The sequence below is a fragment of the Eumetopias jubatus genome, unplaced genomic scaffold (assembly GCF_037043125.1).
Source record: "Eumetopias jubatus isolate StellerSeaLion01/CBP00866 unplaced genomic scaffold, mEumJub1_p1.0 scaffold_17, whole genome shotgun sequence".
Lineage (NCBI taxonomy): Eukaryota > Metazoa > Chordata > Mammalia > Carnivora > Otariidae > Eumetopias > Eumetopias jubatus.
The window spans coordinates 56,225,624-56,249,775 of record NW_028274823.1 but is presented as its reverse complement, the minus strand read 5'-3'; the positions used below and the strand labels follow the sequence as shown (position 1 = coordinate 56,249,775).

The following is a 24,152-nucleotide window of genomic DNA, read 5'->3' as shown; positions in this document are numbered from 1 at the left end:
AGCCCTGGAGTCCTGGCAACATGAGGTTTGCGCTGCAGTGATGGTGGGCAGGGCGGAGGGGCAGAAACGTGCCAGAGGAGGTTGCAGACATGCTACAGATGGAGGCTGATCCCATGGAGCACGCGGGTTCATAACCAAGGAAATAAATGTACTCAGGGCTGGGAGCGGGACAATGCACTTGTACAGGGACACCATAAACTAATGAATGGTCTCAAACTCAAATCCCTTTAGGAGTCAGCAGGGAACCAAAAAAGCATGTGCCTCACAGAATGTGGTACAATGTGGAGTGACCTGGGCATGACACAGCCCTGGCCAGGACAACACGATGCCACCAGGTACCTTAATGGGTTCCACCAGTTCCAACGCAGGGATGATGTTCTCCGAGACTACTTTGGCAGGGATCAGAGTCTGCATGGGCATCTCCTTCACTTGGTCGCAGAACCCAACCACGCCACAAATCTCCCTGGGTTGCTGAGAAGGCACAGAAAAAGCAGTCAGATGCAGGCCCGCACCCACCATCCCTCAGTCCCACTGTCTACACACAAAGGTCAGGGTGCTGGTGGAGCACCCTGGTCACAGCATGAAGACTGACTGCCAAAACAGCAAAGACTCCATGTTAAATCTCAAGGGACTCCTGTAAGTGCAGATGTACCAGTTTCACACGGGGAGGCGGCCACACAAAGCTCCGAAGGGAGAGCAGACAAAACCGCTATCCCTGCTCCAGCCAGCGAGCACCCCAGGGCAGTTAAGACTTCTGGCACCTGTTTCCCTCTCACAGGCAATTACAGCCTCTCCAGGACACCTGGTCTGCTCTAGAACCTGTTTCTCGGTCGGGCTGGTTCACTCTCAGTAGGAAATAAGCTGCATGTTCTTTCTAGAGGAGGAACCATCATGCCCACAAACTAACAGAAAGCCAAATGTCTTAGATCTTTCAGTGTTAGGACTGTTTAAGAAAAAAATGGTTGACTTTTTTAAAAAAAACCACATTCGATTTTTACGACTGCACACAGTACATACAAAATCCCAATGCCCCCGACCGATGAATTCTTTCAAGTCACAGAAGCTCCAGACTGATCCCCTTTCCCGTCCAGACACCAAACCACAGGGAACTAGGTAATTTGGACATCTTGACCATTTCACCATGACAATGGCCAAGAATGAGAAAAGCATACATGCTCTGTATACTTTGTGAACCAAATACAACCAGCACCTCGCTCTGGGCCTGAGAGCAACTGCCTCCCACCACCAAACCACAGAGCAGCAGGACAGGGCTGCTAATACGAGGCCTGTTAATGCAAGAGAGCTAGACCATGGCTACTGTTCACCTTGTCTTAACATCGAGAAGTCTCTAAAATTAAGTAAGATTGAGAAAGTCTGAAAGTATCCTAAATATTCTGTCTCTGGCACACTTTAAGAATGGGGCGAAAACCAGAATGGGGCCAAAGACACAGCAAGCTTTTTAGAAAAAAGACAAAGACTCAGGAGGTGTGTGGCTGCTTTTGTCTCAAGTGAACTTTGTTCTACTTCCTCCTTTCGGCAGCCCGGGTGAAAATTCGGGCATTTCAGCCAAAGCCCTCTCCTATTAGACTTCAAAATACCTTTGAAAAATATTTATTCCCACAGAGAGATGCCAGTACTTAGAAGGGGGTACTACCTCAGTTAAGTACGGTCTGGGAGCATGGTCCCAACATTGTGCCACCATTGGCCTGGCTTTTGAGCCATGTGATGTGGCTCCAGGAGCTGCAGGACCCCATCACCCAGAGGGGAAGAAGCCACAAATCAAGAGATTGTTTCCAACTCTCTGGATCCAACAGACGGGAACAGTCTGCTCGCTATTTAGTAACGATTTGCTCATGCAGCAGAAGCATTTCTGGGGTCAAAGAAAACAAGACTAAAGACATGCAATGCTCCCTTGAGTCATGACAGAAACAAGGTGTCCCACCGGAAGTCAGGCCTACAGTTAAGGAGGCCGAGGCATCTCCGGGGTCACCCGTGGTTCCCCATCATCACCCTGGTGGCATGCACATGGCCAGCTGAGCACTGGTTTTTACCCGGAGTCCAAGGCCCTGCTAGCTTCCCTTTCTGGTCCCCTGAAGGGGAGAGGAGAACCCCAGTACCTCAAGTGCTAAATCACAGGGGAGAGATGCAGAAGCTCCCCCACCAGCCTATTAACACAGATCATGCCGTTAAAAAAAAAAAAAAAATGAGCAAAATAACTACAACAAGCAGCAGACCACTACTACAAGCAAATTCCCCATCACATACCTGATCCTGCTGTTGAACAAAAAAACAGGAAATCGGAGATGAAAATAAGAGAAAGGAAAGGCAACAGTTAAGAAAAAATTAAAATAACAACAATCAGTTAACGGAAGTTCAGGGGAAACCTTGCAGTCACAAATCAGCCACCTACCTTGTTTCTACTATTTCACGGGGGGCCCTGAAAGCTCTTCTGGCCCTCAAGGGACAGACCACACTGTTCAGTTGGTGTGTGCACTGTCCCCATGCCCCTGACACACCAAATCATACTCAAAACTTTGGACAGCAGGTCCCAGAAAATGCCAGGTGATGAGGAGCTCTCCATCCTCAGAAGCCTAAGCCCCACATGCCTGCAAGGTGAGAAGCAGCAAAGTGGAACACGACACAGGACTGCCCAAATCAGGGGTGTGTGCTAGAATATAAAATACACCCGGGGGGGTCAGGGATCCTGCACCACACATCCGCTGCTACCTGGGCAGGCCTCAGGGCAACTTCCCCAGGTAGCCAGATGCTAGCCTGGAAGGCTGATTTGACAAAAGATCAAAAGCCTTACCCTTTGATTCAGCAATTCCAGTTCTAGTTATCTGTACTATGGGAGAAACGGGATCTGCACAGGCTTTTGATTCCCAAGACAAACCCCAAAGCCACCTGAACACCCAAAGTGGATGGATTACAGAAATTATGTTCTACCCAAACAGTAGACTACACAATCACTTATAAATCATTTACAAGAATGTTTAATGACCAATACATTCAGAAGCAAAATAACGCAAATCACAAAGTTTGAAGTAATATAAAACCATACTACCTCACTGCCTTTTTTTTTTTTTAAACCGCAAACGATTTGTGATTTGGGAAGTATTATCCGTATTTGCAAAAAACGTCTGTGTAATCTATCTTTTAGGATGAGAAGATTTTTAGTTAGCTATGAGGAAGCAGGTAACCAAATCAAAATCAAAGGCTTATTTATATTTCCTACTCTAGCACTCTAGCTGCATGTCTCTGTAAGCTGCCTCTGAATTATTTTTAGAACAAGGCATGGTGTAATCATCCCAAATAAGTTCTCTCATGCCTGGACAGAGCCCCTGAGCAGTTCCAGCAAGGCCACAGGGTCAATCTTTTACTGTGCTGGCTGTTAGCTCTCAGCTCTGCAACTCTGCCGTCGCAGGACGAAATGCGATAAGCATCACTGTGCCCCATTAAAACTTTGCAGAAACTGGCGGTGGGTCACAGCCTGCTGACCGCTGGTTAGAGAACATACTCAACACAGTAGAAAGTCAGCAGGATGGAGACACAGTACAACCCACCCCCTCAGCCCCTGCAGCTTAGATCTCAGGAAGGCAGGGCACGTTCCCAAGTAAGAATCCCGTCAGACCACCCTGCTCTGAACCACAGTTTTCTGCACAGAGCTAGCTAGCCCACTGCCACCACCAGTATCTTCTACCCCTAACAACAGAGGGATGCCCTCACTGCCTGTACGCGTCAGAGGCAAGTGCAGGGAGTTACGGGCTCCAGCAGCAGCTACGGCTAACACTGCTGCGGTGCAGGACCGACTCTTGGCAGGCAGGGCTCCCTGCACCAGTAAACTCAAGCCGCAATGCAGCAACTCTCAGGCCTGGCCTAGCTCCAGAGCAGACTATTCCCATGGGTCCCCGGGTTAAAGCCAGATACCAGAAATCTGATGGCCAGCTCAATATAAACAGACCAACTAATAACCACCAGAAAGCCACCAGGGCCATCCTGGGCGTAGAGCTGCCTCAGCCTGTCCCCTGCCTGGGGAAGGTAAAGGGCGGGGGGGTGTGGAACAGGACTGAGTTGCGGGTAGAGTCTGCTGGTGGAACAAGGTTCATTGTGACCCAATTCATCATCTGAAGGGAGAAAAGGAAAACCAAACCATGTAATGCTCACAATCCCAGGAATTGCAAAGTCTGAGGCAAAGAACACTAGCAGGGAACTTCCCATGGCACCTACCATATGCATCAGCATCTGGACGGCAATGTCAGAATACTGGTTGATATAGTTCTTGCACTGGGGAAAGACAAACCAGTTGTTAGTAACACTAAGTGCTGCAATCACACACCAAAAACCCAGTATTTCCAACAATGGCAACGGATAACTATCAAGTTTCCAAGAGTACAGTCTTACAAATAAAGATGGTAATTTGTTTTTCCTATACCTGATAGAAAAAGGTGTGCAAAGGGTGTTTTGAAATGTGTCCCAAAGGCCCTTAGAGATGAGGTCCTCCAATCTCCTTTTAAGCCCAAACTTGCCCCAAGGTCACAGAGCAACTACTCAGGAGCAATTATCAATGTGGATTTAAGACATGCTGCTAGGAACACTAGGTGACTTTTCAAACCCACTCATGCATTCCTGGACAAGACTTTAAAGCTAAAATCCAGGAGGAATTCCTGCAGACCCTCAAAGAATAGTTCTGGCCACACTCGAGTGCCTCCACAGTGAGAAAGCCAAGGGTAATAACAGCCCTCAGACAGGGTTGAATTGGGGAAGCCAAGTTAACACAGCGATATACAAAGATACTTCAAGGAGGCCAAAGGATTCCCAGAGGAAGTCAACGGAGAAGAACCCAGAGCTCCCAGAACCAGCCATTCCTACCCAAGAAGGCTGCTCTAGATCCCAGACCCATGGAGTTATTACAACCAGCTTCCCTACACCAAGGTTTTTCCATTACCAGGTACAAAACTAGCATTTTGGTTTTACACGTCAACCTCACACACGCGTGGTTAATGTGAATAGGGTCCAAGAAGCGAAACCCTCTAAGAGACTAACAAAATGAGTTTCTTAGCCTACAGGACTAACATTCACCAAGGTAAGGAAGGCGTCCCGAGTGAATCTCTTGCAAGCCCCTGCACGGCTTCCCATGGACAGCACACACTTAGAATTACGACTATACGACAGCCAGGCTTTTAAAAACAAGCTTATAAAGGATTCTGGTGTTGTTTTTTATATGGCGACCAGGAGGAAAATGAATCCTCACAAAAGTGGTCTCCTTCCACTCTTTTATCCCAAGTGTTTGGTTACATATACAAATTCAACTAACCAACAAAGTATTTAAGTACCCACCAAATATTCCAGATGCTTTCTAGGAAAAAGAAAATGGGCTTTGTTTGAACCATCTCTTCCTTAAAGCCCTGGGTTTGGAACTTGTACCTCGGGAACTGAAGTTTTCTTGGGTCCCCCGCTCCAATGTCCAGAGCCAAGCTCCCTGGTCCAGCACACCCTCCCATGCATGAAGAGAGAAGGCTTACCATGTCAGCCATGCCGGGCCCCAGGAAGTCACACTGCGCCTTGGCATGGTCCACCAAGGCCTCGACAAAGGTGGAGTTGGTCCTTACGGCATTCTGGATGTCTGTCACCATCTGGATGCAGTCCTGGCAGACGTCCCCACCAGCCTACGGTGGGGGGGGGGGGGGGGGGGGGAGGGTGTGTTCAGGCTGTAAACACAGCATATAACTAAAAGGATCCAAATTCCCAAGAAAATTTCCTTATATGTTCATGACCACAGCACTAGGGGGTGACTTACTGAACAGTTTTGTGTTTTACAGTTTTTTGTTTTTGTTTTTAAGTAATGGCTACACCCAACATGGCGCTCGAACTCACAACCCCGAGATCAAGAGCTACACACTCCATGGAGCGAGCCAACCAGAGGCCCCAGTTCTGTGTTTTTATATGCTCTAAAATTATCAATAGGCTTAAAATCAATTAGGCATTGATTTCAATAAAACTTAATTAGAACACAGAGAAGTCTTTGCACACTTTAAATTCCCCAAGTTCTTCAGAACCTCCATGGCACAACTATTTGAAGGGTGGCTCGGGTAACTGCAGGGTCAAATGAAGGAATAAGCCCCCAGTTTGAGAAAACACACACACACACACACACACACACACACACACTCACTCTCTCTCTCTCTCTCTCTCTCATGTCCCATCTCTACTCCAATGAGAAACAGGACCCTCAGTGGCTGGGCCTACTGCCTTACCTTCTGCTGGGGCTCGCTGTGGGGGCCGTCCTGAGGGTAGAGGAGGAGGGGGATGTTGGCCATAAAGGGAGCCACCACCTCAGCCACATCCATTTCCGGGATCTTATTGGACTCAAGCTGTTTCTGGTGATTCAGTTCTGCCAGATGCTTCTGAAGAGACTCGCAGAGATTGAGGGCAGAGCACACCTCCCCAGGACGGCTCTAGTGGGGAAATAAGTCCAGCTGGAAATCCTCTCCCCAGAGGAAAGCAAAACCACCACCCGGTGCCCCTGAATGAATCCCTGTCCTTACCTCCTGACCTGACTCATACGCGTGCCCTGCTCACAAAACCACCCCACCTGCTCCCCACTCCATCTCCACCTTAGCAAATGGCTCCCCAACCCAGGTCCCAGCAGCTCAAGCCAGAGACCTGGAAGACATTCCTCACTCCTCTCTCTGTTCCTCCCCTCCCTCAGCAGGTCCAGCCCATTTCTCCTCTGAAACAGAACACGCATCTGTCTACCTCCACTGCCCCATCATATCTCACATGGACTGTCCTGCCAGCTTCCCCTCTTCCAACTCCCAACTGGTGGGACCTAGTCCAAACCCTTTACAGAAGGTCACTGCTCCCCTTGAACCCTCCGAGGACTTCCTACTTGCACCTGCAATCCTTAAACAGAGCCTAAAAGGCCTTGCATGCTGTGACCCATGCCACCCTCGCCAAAACCTTGGTCCAGTCTTGGCACACTCCTGCACTGCTGGCCCTGTTTTTTGAACACCTCTTTCTTAGGGTCAAAATTCCACAAAGCCAGCTCCTTGTTTGTGGCTGAAAACCAGTGCAGTAGCACGTGGTTTGTGCACAGTAGATGCATATTTGAATGCAAGCAGAACACCCCTGTAGTTCAGTCCACTTAGGATAAAAAGCACAGAAATGAAATGAATTGCATGCTCAAAGGAAGAGCTAAAGATCTGACATGAGAGCAAACAGGCACGTATAAATGTTGTAGCAGTTCACAATTCCTTTAGTACTAGTCTACATTTCCTGTAACTCTCCCATTTCCTGTACTCTCCCCCAACTGTGAAAGTTACAAGCACAGTGTTCTGCTGGCCAAAGCCTTCTTAAGATGTCAGAACTATAGTAACAAGATGTTGAGAAAATCCAAATTCATGAAAAGACTTTCCACTTTAATCATTCTGTTCTGGTCTGGCACCTCCCTGGGCCCCGGAAGTTCCCTAAAGGAAGAGTCTGTTCTCCACCACATACCATTTGTCCTTTAATCATGTCCAAGATGACTGGGAGGTAGGAGTCAACCATCTCTTTGCACGAGGCAGACAAGTTCGGATTAGGCAGCCAGTCACAGGTCTTCTCCAAGTACACGAGGATCTCTTGCTAAGGGGATACAGGCAAGCGTCGGATCAGGATGGACTTCTGCTCCGCAAACGACTGAGAGCAGAGGACCCCCACAGCTCCCAGCAAACAGCGGCCTCTGGGAAGAGCCCTGGGAGAGGGCTAGTGGCTGGCCGTGGCTGCACTGGTCAAACAGGCAAAAAGCAGACATTCCTCAAAATGAAGCTGCTCTGACTGCAGTCACATGGGGACAGAGAATCCTGAGCAGAGATGGCCAAAACGGACCTAAGTTAGCGACCAGCGATATAAAAGTCCCCATCGACCCCGGGCATTTAAACACCGAGGCCAGGGAACAGCAAGCTAGCTCCCACAGGCTGTTTCTGTACAGCCTGTGGCTCAGGATGGTTTTTACATTTTTAAAGGATATGGGGAAGAAAGAAAAAAAAAATATGACAGAAAAAGTACGTGGCTCACAAGATCTGAACTACTTCCTACCTAGACCATCCCTTCTTAGACCCCCAAAGCTGTGGACAGCTCGTTTAAGGAACGGATGCACATGACCACATGGTCACTGCTCACACGTGGTCACTGCTCACACGTGGTCACTGCTCACACATGGTCACTGCTCACACGAGGTTACTGCTCACACATGGTCACTGTTCACACAAGGTCACACATACTCCTGGCAGCTCACCTCGGTGGCATTGTCTTTCAGCATGTCGCCAGCTGCAGTGATGACATCTTTGCATATGTCGCAGGGAAGGGATTTCTAAGAGGAAAGAACATGAGGGAGAGAGATCTATATTTGCAGGACGTAACGCACACCGTACACAGCTGCAAAGCCCCCCGGCCTCTGTCCTATTCCATCTAACCAGGGATGTCAGACACACTGGCACATCCTGGTTCCCCAACTAGATGAAAAGCACAGGGGAAGGATCAGGGTCAGGCAGGACTGACCAGAACACTCTGTGCTTCTAGGGATAGATACCCTTTTCTTCTTGTACCCTCTACACCTCAGCACACATGGCACAGGCCAAGTGTCATAATGCTCACAATAGCTCCAGGAGGAAACTGAGGCTTGGAAAGGTGGAAATCAGAGCAGCAGAAATCAGAGAAAACCAGTCACCTGGGGTCAATTACTATCACAGAGTAAAAGGGGGTGCGGCAGAGAAGCCCAGCCGAACCCTGGCACTGACTCCTGCACTCTATCTACCTTCCAGCTCCCGGGGGCTGCTATGCTCTCATGGAAGCCATATGTCACCACCCCAGAGCGTAGAAACAGCATGCCTGTCCCCTGACAAGCCTGGGCACCCCGGGCCCCATGTGGCCCAGGACATGGAGATTCTAGCTGCTTCTTGAGGCTCATGGGAAGCTCCCTTCTTGAGGTCAACTGATTTTCAACCCATGAAGAAAGAAGGACCTAACACGTCTGCGTGAGATGAAGGAATACCTGTGAACTTAGCTGCGTTGAAAGAAATCAATTTGAACCTCTGCGCCTTATCAGGCTAATACCAGATTCAGGCAACCACGAAACTGCCCTATCAAAAGAGAAGAGCTAAAGTCCTCCCTTTGTCACACACTGAATTTGAAAAGAGGAAGCCGTTATTAAAAACAAGATGAGAAGCAAATCAGAAACCAAATCAGAAAGTAATTTTGGCCACAGAGGGTGGTGTTTCAGCAAATTCAGAAACCACTTCTAAAAGAACAGGGTCTTTAATTGTTCTTCTCTTAATGAAGCAGCACTAGTGGCCACTGGTGACAAGTTTTAGACCTGGAACTCCACACAGTCAGGGGTGGCACATCCTGGAGCGAGCCACATGCATATTCTGCAGTCAGGTGGTAGAGCCAACAAAGCTCAGGCGTCTACTGAGGGTTCAGGTCGCAGGAAGAATGCACTTCTTTGTCATCTCAGAGTATTCCCCATGAATGTAAGGAGCCCCACATTAATATGCTATATTTAACACTATTTAGATGAAAAATCGGTAGCATCAGCCTTGCTTCGGCAGCACATATACTAAAATTGGAACAATACAGAGAAGATTAGCATGGCCCCATGCAAGGATGACACGCAAATTTGTGAAGTGTTCCGTATTAAAAAAAAAAAATTCAGTAGCATCTTTTCCAGTTTGGCTACAGCTAGAAATAACATTTTAAATAGCTACTACGCTCTAGCGTCTGAATCCGCGATCTGCCTGTCTCCGAGAGGCAAAGAATGAAAATACCAAAAAGCAGAGAAGGATTTCAGAAGTTTAGCATCCACTTTTTTTTAAGATGTATTTATTTATTTGAGAGAGAGAGCACATAGCAGCAGAGGGAGAAACTCAAGCAGACTCAGTGCTGAGTGCAGAGCCTGAAATGGGGCTCGATCTCATGACCCTAAGATCATGACCTGATCTGAAACCAAGACTCGGATGCTTAGCCAACTGCGCCACCCAGGCGCCCCTAGCATCTACTTTTTTGAGTGACCAAGGGATAGAGCTGTGCCCGTGTACCCAGCCCCGAGAACGGAAGCTGCAAACCTCTGGTCCCTCACCTGGAGTGCAGAGGTGGGACATGCACCGAGGCCCAGAAGGCAGCATGGAGTGCACACAGTGGTGGCTATGGGCGTACCTCAGCCTCTCACTGCCAAAAAGAGACTCCCTGACCTTGGGGGAATAGAACCTTAATCTCTCTGAGACTCTCTTTCCACTGTGCTAAAATGGATCCACCCTGCAACAGATCCTGCCTCCCTCACAGGGTCACCGTGAGGAGCAAACGAAGTGAGGCAAAAGAAAGCGCTTTGTAAATGCCAACAGCTACAGATGACATAAGGAGATTGAGTACAGTCCCAATGGCACTTACCACCGTCGGCTTGTTCCAGACGGTCTGCAGGCAGTGCTTCAGGGCCCCACAATCAGCTGCTGTCTTCACGTTCTGACACCACACTGCTGAGCCTCTGGTGCATTCCTTCAGGCCCAGGACAGGGCTGGCTAGAGCTAAAAGAAAAACCAGCATGAGAAGGTGTCCCACCTCACTCACCTACCCAGGGTGAAGGACCAGCCCTGGCACTGAGCCGGACAGGAGCTCAGCCCCTCACCCAGCTGTGTGGCACACAAACCACACAGCAGCATTGGGTCAAGAAGCTCAGCGATGTCTCAGTCTAAGTCACAGGGCTGGGAGGGACCAGGGACTACCTGCTTTGCTTTTTTCCTCTCAAACTATCCTTAAAGAGTATGAGGCCTTTTTATCTTTACAACCTTAAAAATCTTCCATGAACAAATTATGCAAGAGAACACTGACATATTTAATTATAAAAAAATTTTTAATTTCTGAAGAATGACAAAGTCAGGTTTTTCTAATCTGTAGGGAAAACAAGATTCATATTCTTAATTACAAAAACAATGACTCTTAATATTCTAGTAGAAGAGCCCTTTTATAAATCTAGCTTTGTGAATACGTGCACAGAAGTCTACTAACAAAAAACCCTCCATAATCCACTTTGGTATCACCCACTGAATACGTGTCCACTCAAAACCAGGTGCACAGCATGGCATCTGCTGTGATAAGAAAGGACTCAGGCAGAAGTCACATGTGCAGAAATAGAACTAGGGAAAAACACAAGAAAGGTACAAAGTCCCCTAGGACCAAAGAAACACAGGTTACAGCAAGAAGGTGCCATATTTTGAAAGTCAAATAGCCAAGGGACAAGTTTGTAGGAGAATATGCATTTGTACGGCCGATAAGTGTGACTGGTAAGGACTTCTTAATGTATTTCAAAAACTGGAAAAAAAAAAAATCCCTCTTCAAAAAAGTAATCCACTTCTAGGGGCACCTTGGAGGTTCAGTCCCTGACTCTTGATCTCAGCTCAGGTCTTGATCTCAGGGTCATGAGTTTAAGCCCCACACTGGGCTCCACACTGGGTGTGGAGCCTACTTAAAAAAACAAAAGTAATCTACTTCTAGAAATGTATTATAAGGAAATACAGCATTCCAAGAGGCAAAATATGACAAGCATAAATATATTTATTAAGTGTAATTCACAATACTAAGAATAAAAGTAGATGTAACCTGAATGGCCAAAAATAGAGGGGGGGGGGAGCTAATGATTCTTACTAAAAAGATTATGTAGCTGTAAAGTATAAAAACATTACACATCAAATAGAAAAAAATTCAAGAATATGAAATTATACAGAAGTTGCACAAAAAAACAAATACCTCCCAAAATTATGTTGTTTGTGAATCTCTTTAAAATATTTTATAAACTGCCTTAAGAGTACCTATGTTTCTTACAAGAGGTCTACAGTAACCTTGACTTTGGCACCTCATCTCTAAGCCAACAATTCAGCTAGAAAACAACAGATTCCATTGGGCTACAATAAGATGGGTGACGGCGCAGAAGGCCGACTCCAGCAACCGCTCAGTAGGGCAGAACCACCCTCTACTGTGAATAGGAAACACGAGGCCCAAGTCTGAGGAGAAAACCCAGCCATGAACTAGATTGACAACCTCAGGAGTCATGTGGCTCTCTGCTTCAATTTGTAAGCCAATGAGAAGACACAGTGATTCCACAGACATGAGGAATCACACACACACAGTATACAAAGCACGGAGGTTGGCAGGTGCCCTCACTCCAGGAGAGGGAAAGCAAGGAAATGCGGTCATTACTAGCTTTTCGGCCAAAACTATATTCCACAAACTATTCACACAAAGACTGAGTCATAGGTCTGCAGAAAGCTCAAGCCAGATGATCTGCACCCCTTCAGACATGGGCAAATGAATTATTAATCTGCTACCCAGGTTACTGCCTTCGATGCCCCTTTGCAGCAAAAACCACATCCGTAACCAGTTCACAAACACAATTGAACTAGCCACATTCCAACAGCCATTGGCCTGGACTCTGGTTTCCAGGGGAAAACATGCAGCAGATTCAATAGTATATACTAATCCCCAGATGGTTCACAGAAGTTTAGTACCTGTAATGTAGCCATTGAGAAATGAAACTAAACTCCCAGCTCCTAGAAATTAAATTCTCAGGAACACACTCCCATGTTCATCCAACTTAAAGCCAAATTTTTAAAGGTGCATATTATAAAAATAGTCTGTGGTATACAACAAATCTAATGTCCTAAAATGACCCAATGTCTATTATAAACAGAAACAACTGTGCGTCCTCGGGATCGGTAATGTGAGGCTGAAACACAAGCACGGGTGATGCCAGTGAGCTACCTGGGGTGGGTTCAGGTGCTTATTTCAGGACCTGATGCCCTGTGAGGGAACCAAACAGTGGGGTCGGAACACTTTGAGACACGAATCCTTTTCCCGGAAAATGTATTTATACAAAACACCCGCACATCATTTCAGGGAGCTCTCAGGCACTACCCCTGTCCGGGGATCCCAGCTGGGGACTGAAGGCTCTAAAAGCAAGCATGGTTTTTCTCCACCCAAGAGGGAAAACAACGATGATGAAGGCACGATTACCAAACTCCACTGACTGGGACAAGAACACTGTGCTCAGGCAGCTGAACAAAGTGAACAGACTTGGGCTGACTCCATGGTGGGAGGGACAGACCCTGACGAAATTGTGCTATGTTAACAGAAAACAGGGGCCCTGGAGCAGCAAAATTAATAGCTGTGTGGGGGACCGAGCAGAGTCTCCTTCAAAATGAAATTTGAACTGGCCCCTGAAAGACAGAAATACAGAAGACTAGCTGAGAGGGGGAAAGGGAATTCCTGAACATTCCAAAGGAGAGAAATCTTTGCCTTCTCAGGAGCCAGGCTGCAAAGACAGACCTGAGGCCCCATGAGAAGACCTCATGTGGCACGCTCATCCCTATGTGAAAGCTCACTCTGTGGGCAATGGCTCATGCTAGTGTCTTAAAAACCCAGGTGTGATGTGGCAGAAGAACTGTAAAGGAGGTAGGGGATTCAGATGATGGGGCACCTAACTCAAATGGAAAGCTCATACCAAAAATTGCAAGCAAGCAGCAGCAGCACCAAGACTGAGAAAGAAGCTAAAAGAAAGATTCCAAAAGAACAGACAGCTAGAAAAATGAAACTCACAGGGTTAAACTTAAATGTGAACACGAGGGGCACCTGGGTGGCTCAGTCAGCTGAATGTCTATCTTTGGCTCAGGTTGTGATCCCGGGGTCTGGGATCAAACCCCACTTCGGGCTGAGCCAGGCTCTCTGCTCAGCAGAGAGCCTGCTTCTCCCTCTCCCTCTGCCTGCCGCTCCCCCTGCTTGTACTCACACTCTCTCTCCCTCTCCCCCCACACCCCCCGCCAAATAAATAAGTGAAATCTTTAAAAAAAAAAAAAAATGTGAACACGCAGCAGAGCTCAGGCCACAGGAAGGGCAGAACACACCTGTGTGCTCTGCTTGCCATGAGTCAGTGACAAGAACAGCAGGTCAGGAAGGTGAGGGCACGTGACACCATTCCCAGGTCCCCTAGAATACTGGAGGTGTTTAGCTGGGAGAGACACTGTTTCTGAGAAACACAGCCATCTTCATAGTGAAAGGATGCCTTCCACCCACCACGGGAGTGGATCTGCTGTGTGGTTTCAGACCCAGACCTCAGAGCAATGCGTAGAGGTTAAGGGAAACAGACCACAGCTCAAAGAAGGGGCCATCCACAGGGTTCCAAAGAGGGAATGAGCTGCCTCATTAGAGGATGACCTCTCCAAAAGCAGAACCACCACACAGAAACAAAATGCCCAACTATAAGGAATTCTACATAAGAGAAATCTTGCGTGGTGAGCAGGGCTCGAAGTCCTCTTAGGAGCTACACATCTTCACTCCTATAACAATGAGGCAAACGACATTTTCAGTGTGTGTACACAACCAACATAAAGAAATTACCCTAAGCCACTTTCTGATGAGTTATGCCTCAAAAGATGTTCCCAGCAAAGCTTTCATCTCTACTCTCATTCTCCCACACTCTGCCCCCAAATATCAACTTCCTTCTTTTGAGACAATATGCTGAACTCTAAGAAAGTTCTTAGAAAACATGAGCCTGACCCCCTGGAGAGTTCTAATTAAATATGTTAAGATACAAACACTCCTCAGGGCAAGGGCAACCAGGCACTACCCCTCTCAGTTCCAAGGCCTGCCATTTGAGCCCTCAATGACAACACAGAGATAAACTGAGATTACAGAAATTATCCCTTCAAAGACACTAAAACCCTACAGGCAGGTTTCCTTTTATTAAAGAAGACATGCTTTGTGTTGTTTTCTAAGACACAGAACTTCAATCGTATTTCCTTAGCAAAGGGATAGGTGCAACTGTGTTCCCTTTTTATTCCCCAGGCCTAGAAGAAATTAGACACGTTCTAACGACCCACATGTAGGTCATTTATAAAAAAAATGGGCTGTAATGGAATTTTAATTTACTGAGAACGGATGCCATGAGCTAGACCAGAAAGGGGCTTTGCAGCAGCTCTAGCCTCTAGACAAAAAAAAAAAAAAAAACACCTCAGTGGGCCTGGAAGGCAGGGCGAACTCACTAGAGCCACGTTGTGTTTTAGATGTAATGACTTCCTGCAGAAAGAAACCAAATCTTGAGCTTAGAAAATGAGACACCTAAGGTACCTGACCCACCATTTAAATTAAATGTTTTTCAAATGTGGGACACTGAAGAAAACAAAACAAAACAAAACACAAGCTCTGCCTCCAAGTCCCACCCAAATAAATGACCTTCAGCCAATCACTGTCCTGAGTTTATTCTGCATCTGTAAAATGAAGATGCCGCTACTGGAATGTTGTTGGGAATAAAGAGGCTGCTGGAGTGGAGGAGGGGTGGGAGGGTGATGGACACTGGAGAGGGTATGTGCTATGGTGAGCGCTGTGAATTGTGTAGGACTGTTGAATCACAGACCTGCACCCCTGAAACAAATACATTATATGCTAATTTTTTAAAAAATGCTCAATCTCTCATTAAAAAAAAAAGTCAAGATGACACCGTCAGGCACTTTCAACTGTCAGAATATGACATCTCTCAGCCGTCAATGCCTTTACCAGCGTCTCTCTGGCATTTTCATTTATCCACATATGTCAACTCCCATTACCAGACTGGCTTTGAAATCAGACAGTCAAAGGCTCAGATCATAGCTCACCAATTCTAGTCAGGTGACCTTAGAACTTGTCTTCAAATCTGCAAAATGGGCCTATTACTAGTACTCCTTTCTAGGAGTTTATAAAAATTAACCAGAATTTGTAAAACATGGGGCAGGGCTACAGAAGTCAAACAGACGCCATCATCATCAGCATCGCTGTCACCACCTGGAGTAGCAACAACAGGGCCTTTCTCTGATCCACTTCCTTGCCCAAAATAGGTACTCGCAAAAGAGCAGAATCCAGGCTGTTGTTTGTTTATTCTGCATTTCATCAAGTACTTAACTGGCAGCTCAAAGACCTAAAGGGTTATATCCCAAATCCTCAGATGCCATTGTTTAGTCACACAGAGGATACACAGGCTCCACTGTGAGAAGCCCAGGAGTAGACAACTATGTACGCAGGTGCTAAACAAGAGGTTTGCAAGAGCAGGAATGGGACGTGCCCAGCAAGGCATTAAAAATACCACAGATGAAACGCTCTCAGTAATTCATGACATGGGAACTATGGGCTTCTTTTCCTCCAACCCTGATATAGTTATGGCAAGTGGAACCCACCTTTTTTAGAAAAGCCCCCTCAAAACTTCTCCTTTTCTGGAAGCTTGAGAAGGCCGTATGACAAAATGATGGCTGCCCTGAGTGCGGGGGAGCAGACTGGCCTGAAACCCCTGCTCTGCTAGCTACTAAAGCCAAGACCTGGACAATTACTTATGCCATAATTTTCTACAGAATATGGAAAAAGAGTGCCCCTTTCTCAGGAATTCTATGACAATCAATGAGAAAGCAAAGAAAGGACAGAGTACCTGGTACCGCAACGCTCAGTTAATTGTGCACCTAATTGTTAATGATGGACTTGAGGGGATGACCACCAATGGAAGGCATTCACGTTCTGACCTTTATATCGTGGTACAATTTTTTCCCATGTTACCTTCAAAGTCAGAAACAAGTTAAACCTTACCACCAGTTTCAGGGAACAATTTCTGCCCAATGAGGCAAAACCTGAAACTGTATCCTATAGGGTTAATGAGGCTGAAACTACCAGGAGATTTAAAGCTTGTTTTCCCAGAACTGTTTCTCCCTAATCAGCTGTTGTTTCTTTTCAGACTCCACTAACAAATCCACTAACTGTCCAGGCAGAGGCCTGAGCTGAAGGTCACTGATAAGGTTCCAACCCATGAGCAAGCAAGGCCCTGCATTCCTTACCTGAGATAGGAGCCCAAGACCCCATCCAGTTTATAGGAGCTCTCGGAGCATGCACATAGCCCCTCTCCTTAAGATGATGATGTCAGGACCCCAATTTTGCCTTGTTTTAATTTTATGTCCCCACCCCAAAATGAACTGGGATAGGTCACATATGTTTGCTCAATGCACATGCTCCACCTTTCCTCTTGAACAGTCCTGTTTCCCCGCCCTTTTCATCAATATACATATGTAATCTCAACCCCTATGATTATAAAACTTGTTCTCTCCCCCTTCAGGGAGGAGGATCTGAGGCTTGCCCTCTCGTCTCCTCGTTTGGCTGGCTGGCTCTCAAAGAAACCCTTCCCTTGCTGCAAACCTGATGTCTCAGGGACTGGCTTTGTTGCACACCCAACAGAGGAACCTGGGTTTGGTTACGAGACCACAAGCTGTTCCCTATATTCATTCTCCACTCCTTTCACAGGAGCAGAACCACAGATTTTTAGCTATACACATGGCTGCCAAGATTTAAAAACTACATTTCCCAGTCTCCCTTGTAGCAGGGTCTGGCCATGAAACCACAGTCTGGCCTTGAAAGACAAGTGTGCCGGCTGGATCTTTAGCACTCATGAAGAAAGGGGCTAGACCTCAAGGATGCAGTCTCTCGGAACTTCTGGAAGTAGAACCACCACACTAGCCCTGGACTGTCCAGCTCCTGAACTTCCTGTGGAAGGATAGGGACGGTACTATCATATGTAAGCCACGACTACCTAGATCTCTGTTATCCGCAGTCAAATCTAAGCCTAACTAAATATCAGCTTAATCATCTACCTCATTCACCTGAAGAGTCCCCAAACAACAAATCTTTATAAGGCTTACCTCCACTGAGGATATTTTAAAGCCTACATACACAACTTAATTAATGAAGGTTTTCAAAAACACTCTCAGAATGAAAGGGACAACCTTCCCAAAAAGATGCCTTACGCTTCATTTGTTAAAACAATCAGTCTTATTATTTTAGCCATTGTATTTCCTTGTAAATATCTTAGAGAACATATGCTAAATACTGTTCAGAGTCTAGTTACCAAAAAAAAAAAGGGTAGGAGAAAATACAAGCGCTTCGCAGCACCAATGATCAGAGCAGACATTCCACAGGGCAATGGATCTGCCGCCTGGGTAACGGAGCACCATGGCAACAGGCAGGCTGCTAGGAAACCAAGTGAGGCTGACCCCGGGAGGGGCAGCATCTACCTGAGGCTCCCTGCACTCTGACATTTCTCAGAATTCATGCACTTAGGTTCTGCGGAAGATAAAGCAATACACTCAACACCGACTGCTCCATCCAAAAGCTGGATTCTACAGCAAGGAGCACCTGTCTCTTCTTTAGAGGATCCTGCTTTGGGAAGCATTCTGCAGAGCAGAATAAAAACACTGCTCATTTAATCATTCAGAATAGCATATGCTCCAAGGCAGCCTGCCTTGATCTGAAGTAAGGTCCAGAAATTCCTCTTATCACAAAAGAAATCTGTACCGATAAAGCTCACTTGGCTGATATCCCATCACCTCTGGCCCCAATAGGTTATTAGTTCTGTTATCTAAGACAAAGGTTCTTCCCTATTTCTCCTCTCCCTCCTAAATTTTTCCCTCCTCTTGCTCAATTTTTCTCACAAGCAAGATCATTCCAGGACAAAAAACTGATCAGGATGCCCGGGTGGCTCAGTTGGTTGAGCATCTGCCTTCAGCTCAGGTCATGATCTCAAGGTCCTGGGATCGAGTCCCACATCAGGCTCCCTGCTCAGCGGGGAGCCTGCTGCAGCTCTCCCTGCTTGTGTGCGCTCTCTCACTCTCTCACTGACAAAATCTTTAAAAAAAAAAAAAAAAAAGGACAAAATACTGATCTACATGGAGAAGGTAGTGGTCAGGCAAATCAGCTTGTGCAATCATAACTGAAACACTGAGGGACAAGAATGCAATCCTCATGGCTTGCACAAGAGTGATGCAATGTGGCTTAATTAATTTGGGGAAAAGAAATTCCTATCTAGTTCATTCAAGAGCACTCAAATCCAATATAAACTTCCAGCAAAGCTCTTCTTCCAAGTGTCAATCTATCAGATGATGATCAGAGATGAACTTCAATCACCTTAGATAAGACGCTGCCACAACTGGACCATGAAGAAATGAGCCCCTGGCCGGACTGCCCAGGGTCCAGTCAGGTGAACAGGTCCAGACAGAGGTCAAGAGTCCTAGTCCCAGCCCAGGTGCTGCAGAGGAGTCAATTCAGTCAGCTAGAAGCCGGCATGGGCTCTACCCCATCCCTGCTAAGAGGCTGGGTGGTCTCAGCATACTTGTAGAAGGCAATAATTTGCTAAAAAAAAAAAGATCTCAGCCAAACCCCACTAATACAGAAGTTCAGGGCTCTGGGCCTGTCCCACAGGATCATTAACTAAAAAATTTCAGATACATGCAAATGTGTCAACTATATATGTTACTTTTGACTTACTTTAGTCAATAATAGGAATACAGCCCTTCGTGTGAAATACCAAAATCTAAACTTCAGACCATGCCCATAGATTTGGGCAGGATATTAGGAGGCTCCAGCATTCTGATTCCATTGCTCTCACCTCAGAGGGCTGCTGTAAGGATTAAATCAATGTGAAGCAAAAAGCACTCAGAACAGTACTGGATACACAATAATTAAGTGGTAATTATGATGCCTGTAGCTCCTGCAAAGCAGCTATTACCAGTGCTTCTCAAAGTGTGGTCCAGAGAACCCTGAAGGTCCCAGAGATTCCTTCAGGGCGTCTAGGAGGTCAAACTTCTCCTAATAGTAATACCAAGGCGCTAGCTGCCTTTCTCACTCACTCACTGCCACATGCGCAGTGGAGTTTTTCCGGAGGCGTATGGCACGTAGCACGGCAGCGCACCACATGCAGACGCAGCAGGGACTCTAGCCAGGTGTTAGAAAAACTGCAAAAATCTCAAAGAAGCCATTCTTCTCATTTAATGTGTCAGTGTTTAAGGAAAGTTATTTTTCACTAAAATTATAATGTTAACATGTTTACCATTTCTAAAAGATTATTTTTTTAAATTGTCAGCTTAATTGATAAGAGATAAATATTGATAGCTAGGGCCCACATAAACAAAAGCTCTTTGGGGTCCCTCAACTCCCAAGTATATAGGGATACAGAGACTAGAAACCTTTAGAGCCACCATTTACAAACAGCCAACTTCTGGAACCCAACGAAAGTAAAATACCTTCTCAAATTATAGCTGGTTCCCTTTTCAGATTTACCACAAATCACAGCCACCAGAGTAAGTTCTGTTAGGCTCCTATGTCTCTACCGCCTACAAAAAACCCTCTCCAACAGATCTGCAGGTCCCTCTAATCTGGATGTAAACTATTACAACGGTCAACACTCCACCTGAGCTCAAAGTCACTGCTGATTTGTCAACTCCAAGACACAAACTCTTAAAACGACTTTCAGTAAATAAAAGAAAATGCTTTTTTTATTCGTGATAAAGACTTGGCACTATCCACACTGAAGTTTCAGGCCCAGTAACCTTGCTGGGCTGAAGTCCACTTGGCAGCACCTCACACCACCATTTAGCAACACTGAGCGCCTATTAGGGGCCGAGCAGAGTCACACACGCTGCAGACAGACCAACTGCAAATATACATAGCACAGAATGCCAAGCAGTGGTGAGGGCCATGAAGGCAAATGAAGCAAAGTCAAAGGAAGAACAAGACTAGGGCAGGATGGCATGGCCATTTAGACAGAGCAGAGGGGAATTCTGATAAGGCGACAACTGAGCAGACAACTGAGCGGAGGGAGGAATCCACAGGGATCATCTCAAGAGGAAAATGCTGCAGACAGTGGAACACAAAATGCAAAGGTTCTGAGCAAACAACAGGGTGCCAGCGGCTGGACATGGGAGGAAGAGGGAGAACTCTGAAAGACAGCCAAAAGCCGGATAACATGCAACCCCACAAGACAAACCTTGGGTTTTAATCCTCATGAGATAGGAGGCCCTCTGGTATCGATGTCTACACTTGTAGGACAGCATCCCATCACCACTGGTAAAGGAGTTTTTCTTTCTCTATTGTAATAAGTGTCATCACAAAGAATGGCCAAAAACACTTTCTATAGTATCTCCTTCAATCTAATTTATGAAATCTCCCTTAAATAATTTCTTTTCAAAAGCAGTTATCTGTCCAAATATGGCCAGGATTCAATTTTAAAATTTAGAAGTGTCATTAGGATTCATTTCAGTTTTTTCTGAAAAAGAGATGTTCGATGAGGTTAACCAAATTGACACATGCATACAATGAAATCCTCTGCCAACTGTTTTTTTCAACAGCTGGGAGGTAGGAGGAGATTAAGACAGACAACTAAATGCAATGTGGTACTCGATTGGATCCTGGAACAGAAAGATGAGATAGTGGGAACACTGGTAAAGGCCCCATCAAGTTTGCAGCACAGTTAACACTGTCCCGATGTTCACTCCTTAATTTTGGCAAATATACAGTAGATATATAAGATGTTAACAGTACAGGAAGCTGGGTGAAGTATACAGGAACTCACCACACTATCTTTTTAATTTTTCTGTAAATCTAAAATTATTCCGAAATTTAAAACATAGGTCTATCCATACTAGCATGAAATGGCCTCTAAGGCATAAATAAAAGAATAATGCAAACCTATTTACTCTTCTATAAAACTGGCAAAGTATTTTAAAGTCTGACAACATCAAAGGTTATTAACTATATACCTGTATATCACAGGACTACAAAACCCCAAAACATTTGAGACAGGAATTCGGCAATTCCTAAAGTAAAATATGCATTCTTTACAGCTCAGCAATTCCATTCCCAGGTATATCCCCTATAGAAGTGTCTGTCCATGTGCACAAGAACATTTATAGAAGCAGTTTAAGAGAAAAAAAAACTAGAAATAATCTAAATGCCTGGCAACAAAGTATGACATAAATGAAATACATTACATTAATGTTTTCAGAATAAAACTGATTATTGATTGAAAATTAAGAAACGGGATTTATCCAAAACTCCTGTTGGGTGAGAACTGAAGTTCTACTGATATTCAGCAGGTTGCACCATAAATCCATGTATTGAATCATCATAAAAGTAAGCTATCAAATGAATATATATGTATATATAATACATTCTAGCATCCCCAGAGCGCCTACCTGCCTCAGTGTTGGGCACACACCAACCGTCACTATGCACCTTCACTAACTCAGTATCATTAGAAATTCATAACCTTGGGATAATCCCCAAGGCCGGGCAGCAAGACTAGAACAAGGCCTATAACTGTAACACACTCCCATTTACTCAAAGGTTTAGGGAAAGGAAGAGAATTTCTTGGTTAACCAAATATTCTGATTAACCGTATTCCCAAGTACACCAACGGAGGATTTTACATTTCAAAAGAAACAAGTCCCCTTCCAGTGATTTGAGTGATTCAGAATTCCTAAGGGTCTTGTGAGGAGTGACTCACTGCCAATAAGGACAACTGTTTGATACAGAACAAAAAATGGTTCTCAACCAGTGCAGAAAATTTAGAGACTAGTATTAGTTTATTCTACAGACCATGGAATAGCAAGTATTATCGACCCCAGTGAGAAATCTTTTCTACACTGACTATAAAATCGAAAATCTTTATAAGCAGCGCACCTTTCACAGCATACAAGTAAAACAAGTTTAAGAGCGTGGTTTAAGGTCAAGACACATTCTTGGGAGGTGCTCTAACAGGAGAAAAACATCGTAAATCTATTTCATCTGTAAGTAGCCTATATCTTTGGTTTTCCATCAACTCCACCATCCACTTTATTACTATTTATCAAAATCTGAATAGCTGCATGACAGAATGGAAGCTAGCCCCTAATTACAGTTAGAGAAAGAGAAATTGAGGTTGGTCCTAACGATCAGGTTTACTTCCTTTCCGTAAGCTATAATACCTGAAAATAACCCAGACTTAGGATCCTCTCCGTATAGAAATTAAAATCTGGCTTCACTATAAAACGATGTAAGTTTGATAAGTACTCAACCACACTCACTTTCCTTTACCATGATGATTTAAAAGAGGTTAAGATTTGAAGGCATGAATTTGGGGCACATTAACTGAGAAAGGTCACAGTAACACGGGGAGGACAGGAGCGATCCTTCTAATACCAGGAAGGCAATGCAGCTGTTTCCCAAGTGTTGCCTTCATGGGCTGCAACGATTTTAATAACCATCAGTACTATTTCAGGGCAACAAACAAGTGTTAAGGATACTCCTCTATGCACAGCTTCTCACGTACTTCTATTTTGTGCTTCCTGCAACTTCAACATTCTTAAAAACTAGGGCAACTGAGGCCAAGGGCCAAAGTGTGTCCCGCTGGCTGGGGCTCCAGTCCATCTCGATCACGTGCGCCCGGCCCAAGCACAACACAGGTGCAGGAGGGGTCACCCTACAGGCCCACCACCCCCAGAGCTGTGGGGAGGCCAGGGCGGCACCAACTCGAACCCTGAGGAAGATGCTACTTCTCCACTCCCGCCCTCCTAGCCCACTCGCCCCGACCCCAGCCCTGAGCCGCCGACCCGGGGGACTTCCAGGCGGCCAGTCTCCCACCTTCCTCCCTCAGGCCCTCCCCGCCGCCCCACCGGGAGCTGCGCAGCGCGCGCCTGCGCACTGAGCTCCCCTCGTCAACCCCAACAGGGAGCGGAGGGGCGAGGCCCGGGACGGTCCGCTCCGGGTCGGGTGGGCTGCGTTCTGCGGGGAATCCCTTCCCCAGACAGGAGGATCTCAGGGCTTACCCGCGCCCAGAAGGCCGGCCAGGAGAAAGAGAGCGTACATCCCGACGCCCGACTCCGCAGTCTGCAATGCAGAGCGTCAGCTGATCCTCTGCGGCTATAAACCTGCCCCGCCCCGAGGCGGTGCACTGCGCAGGCGCAAGCCCCGCCCCGGCCAGGCCTGCCTGAGCTCTTCCCGCAGCCTGACTCAGCGCCGCGCAGGGCGCCTGCGCAACTGGAGGCGGAGAGGAGGGAGGAGGAGGCGCCGTGGTGGGGCTGGGAAACGTGTGGTGCGAGGGGAGAATTCATCCAAAAAAAGAAAACTAGTAATTAAATAAGTCAACGTTAAAATGTATAAATATGTATAAATGTCTTTTAAGCTTCACATTTTTTTCTATGAGGTACCATTTTCTGTTATTATAGAAATTATATAGAAATAATATTTTAGGGGCGCCTGGGTGGCTCAGTCGTTAAGCCTCTGCCTTCCGCTCAGGTCGTGATCCCGGGGTCCTG

The 24,152-nt window shown here is 46.2% G+C and overlaps 1 protein-coding gene and 1 non-coding gene across 2 annotated transcripts in view; one reads left to right on the top strand and one right to left on the bottom strand.

Moving 5' to 3' along the window:
* PSAP (prosaposin) overlaps positions 1-23,772 on the bottom strand; it is a 28,656-nt gene extending 4,884 nt beyond the window's left edge. Inside the window, exons 1-8 of the mRNA XM_028109678.2 lie at positions 23,664-23,772; positions 10,423-10,556; positions 8,276-8,350; positions 7,498-7,623; positions 6,255-6,455; positions 5,523-5,666; positions 4,228-4,284; positions 340-471 (exon numbers count right to left, since the gene is read on the bottom strand). Coding sequence (XP_027965479.1) covers positions 340-471; positions 4,228-4,284; positions 5,523-5,666; positions 6,255-6,455; positions 7,498-7,623; positions 8,276-8,350; positions 10,423-10,556; positions 23,664-23,703 — 909 coding nt within the window. The 5' untranslated portion in view covers positions 23,704-23,772. The remainder of the gene's footprint in view (positions 1-339; positions 472-4,227; positions 4,285-5,522; positions 5,667-6,254; positions 6,456-7,497; positions 7,624-8,275; positions 8,351-10,422; positions 10,557-23,663) is intronic.
* On the top strand, positions 9,576-9,677 carry LOC114214241 (U6 spliceosomal RNA). Its single transcript, XR_003610367.1, has one exon. It is a non-coding gene; the product is annotated as a U6 spliceosomal RNA (small nuclear RNA).
* Positions 23,773-24,152: the final 380 nt, after the last annotated feature.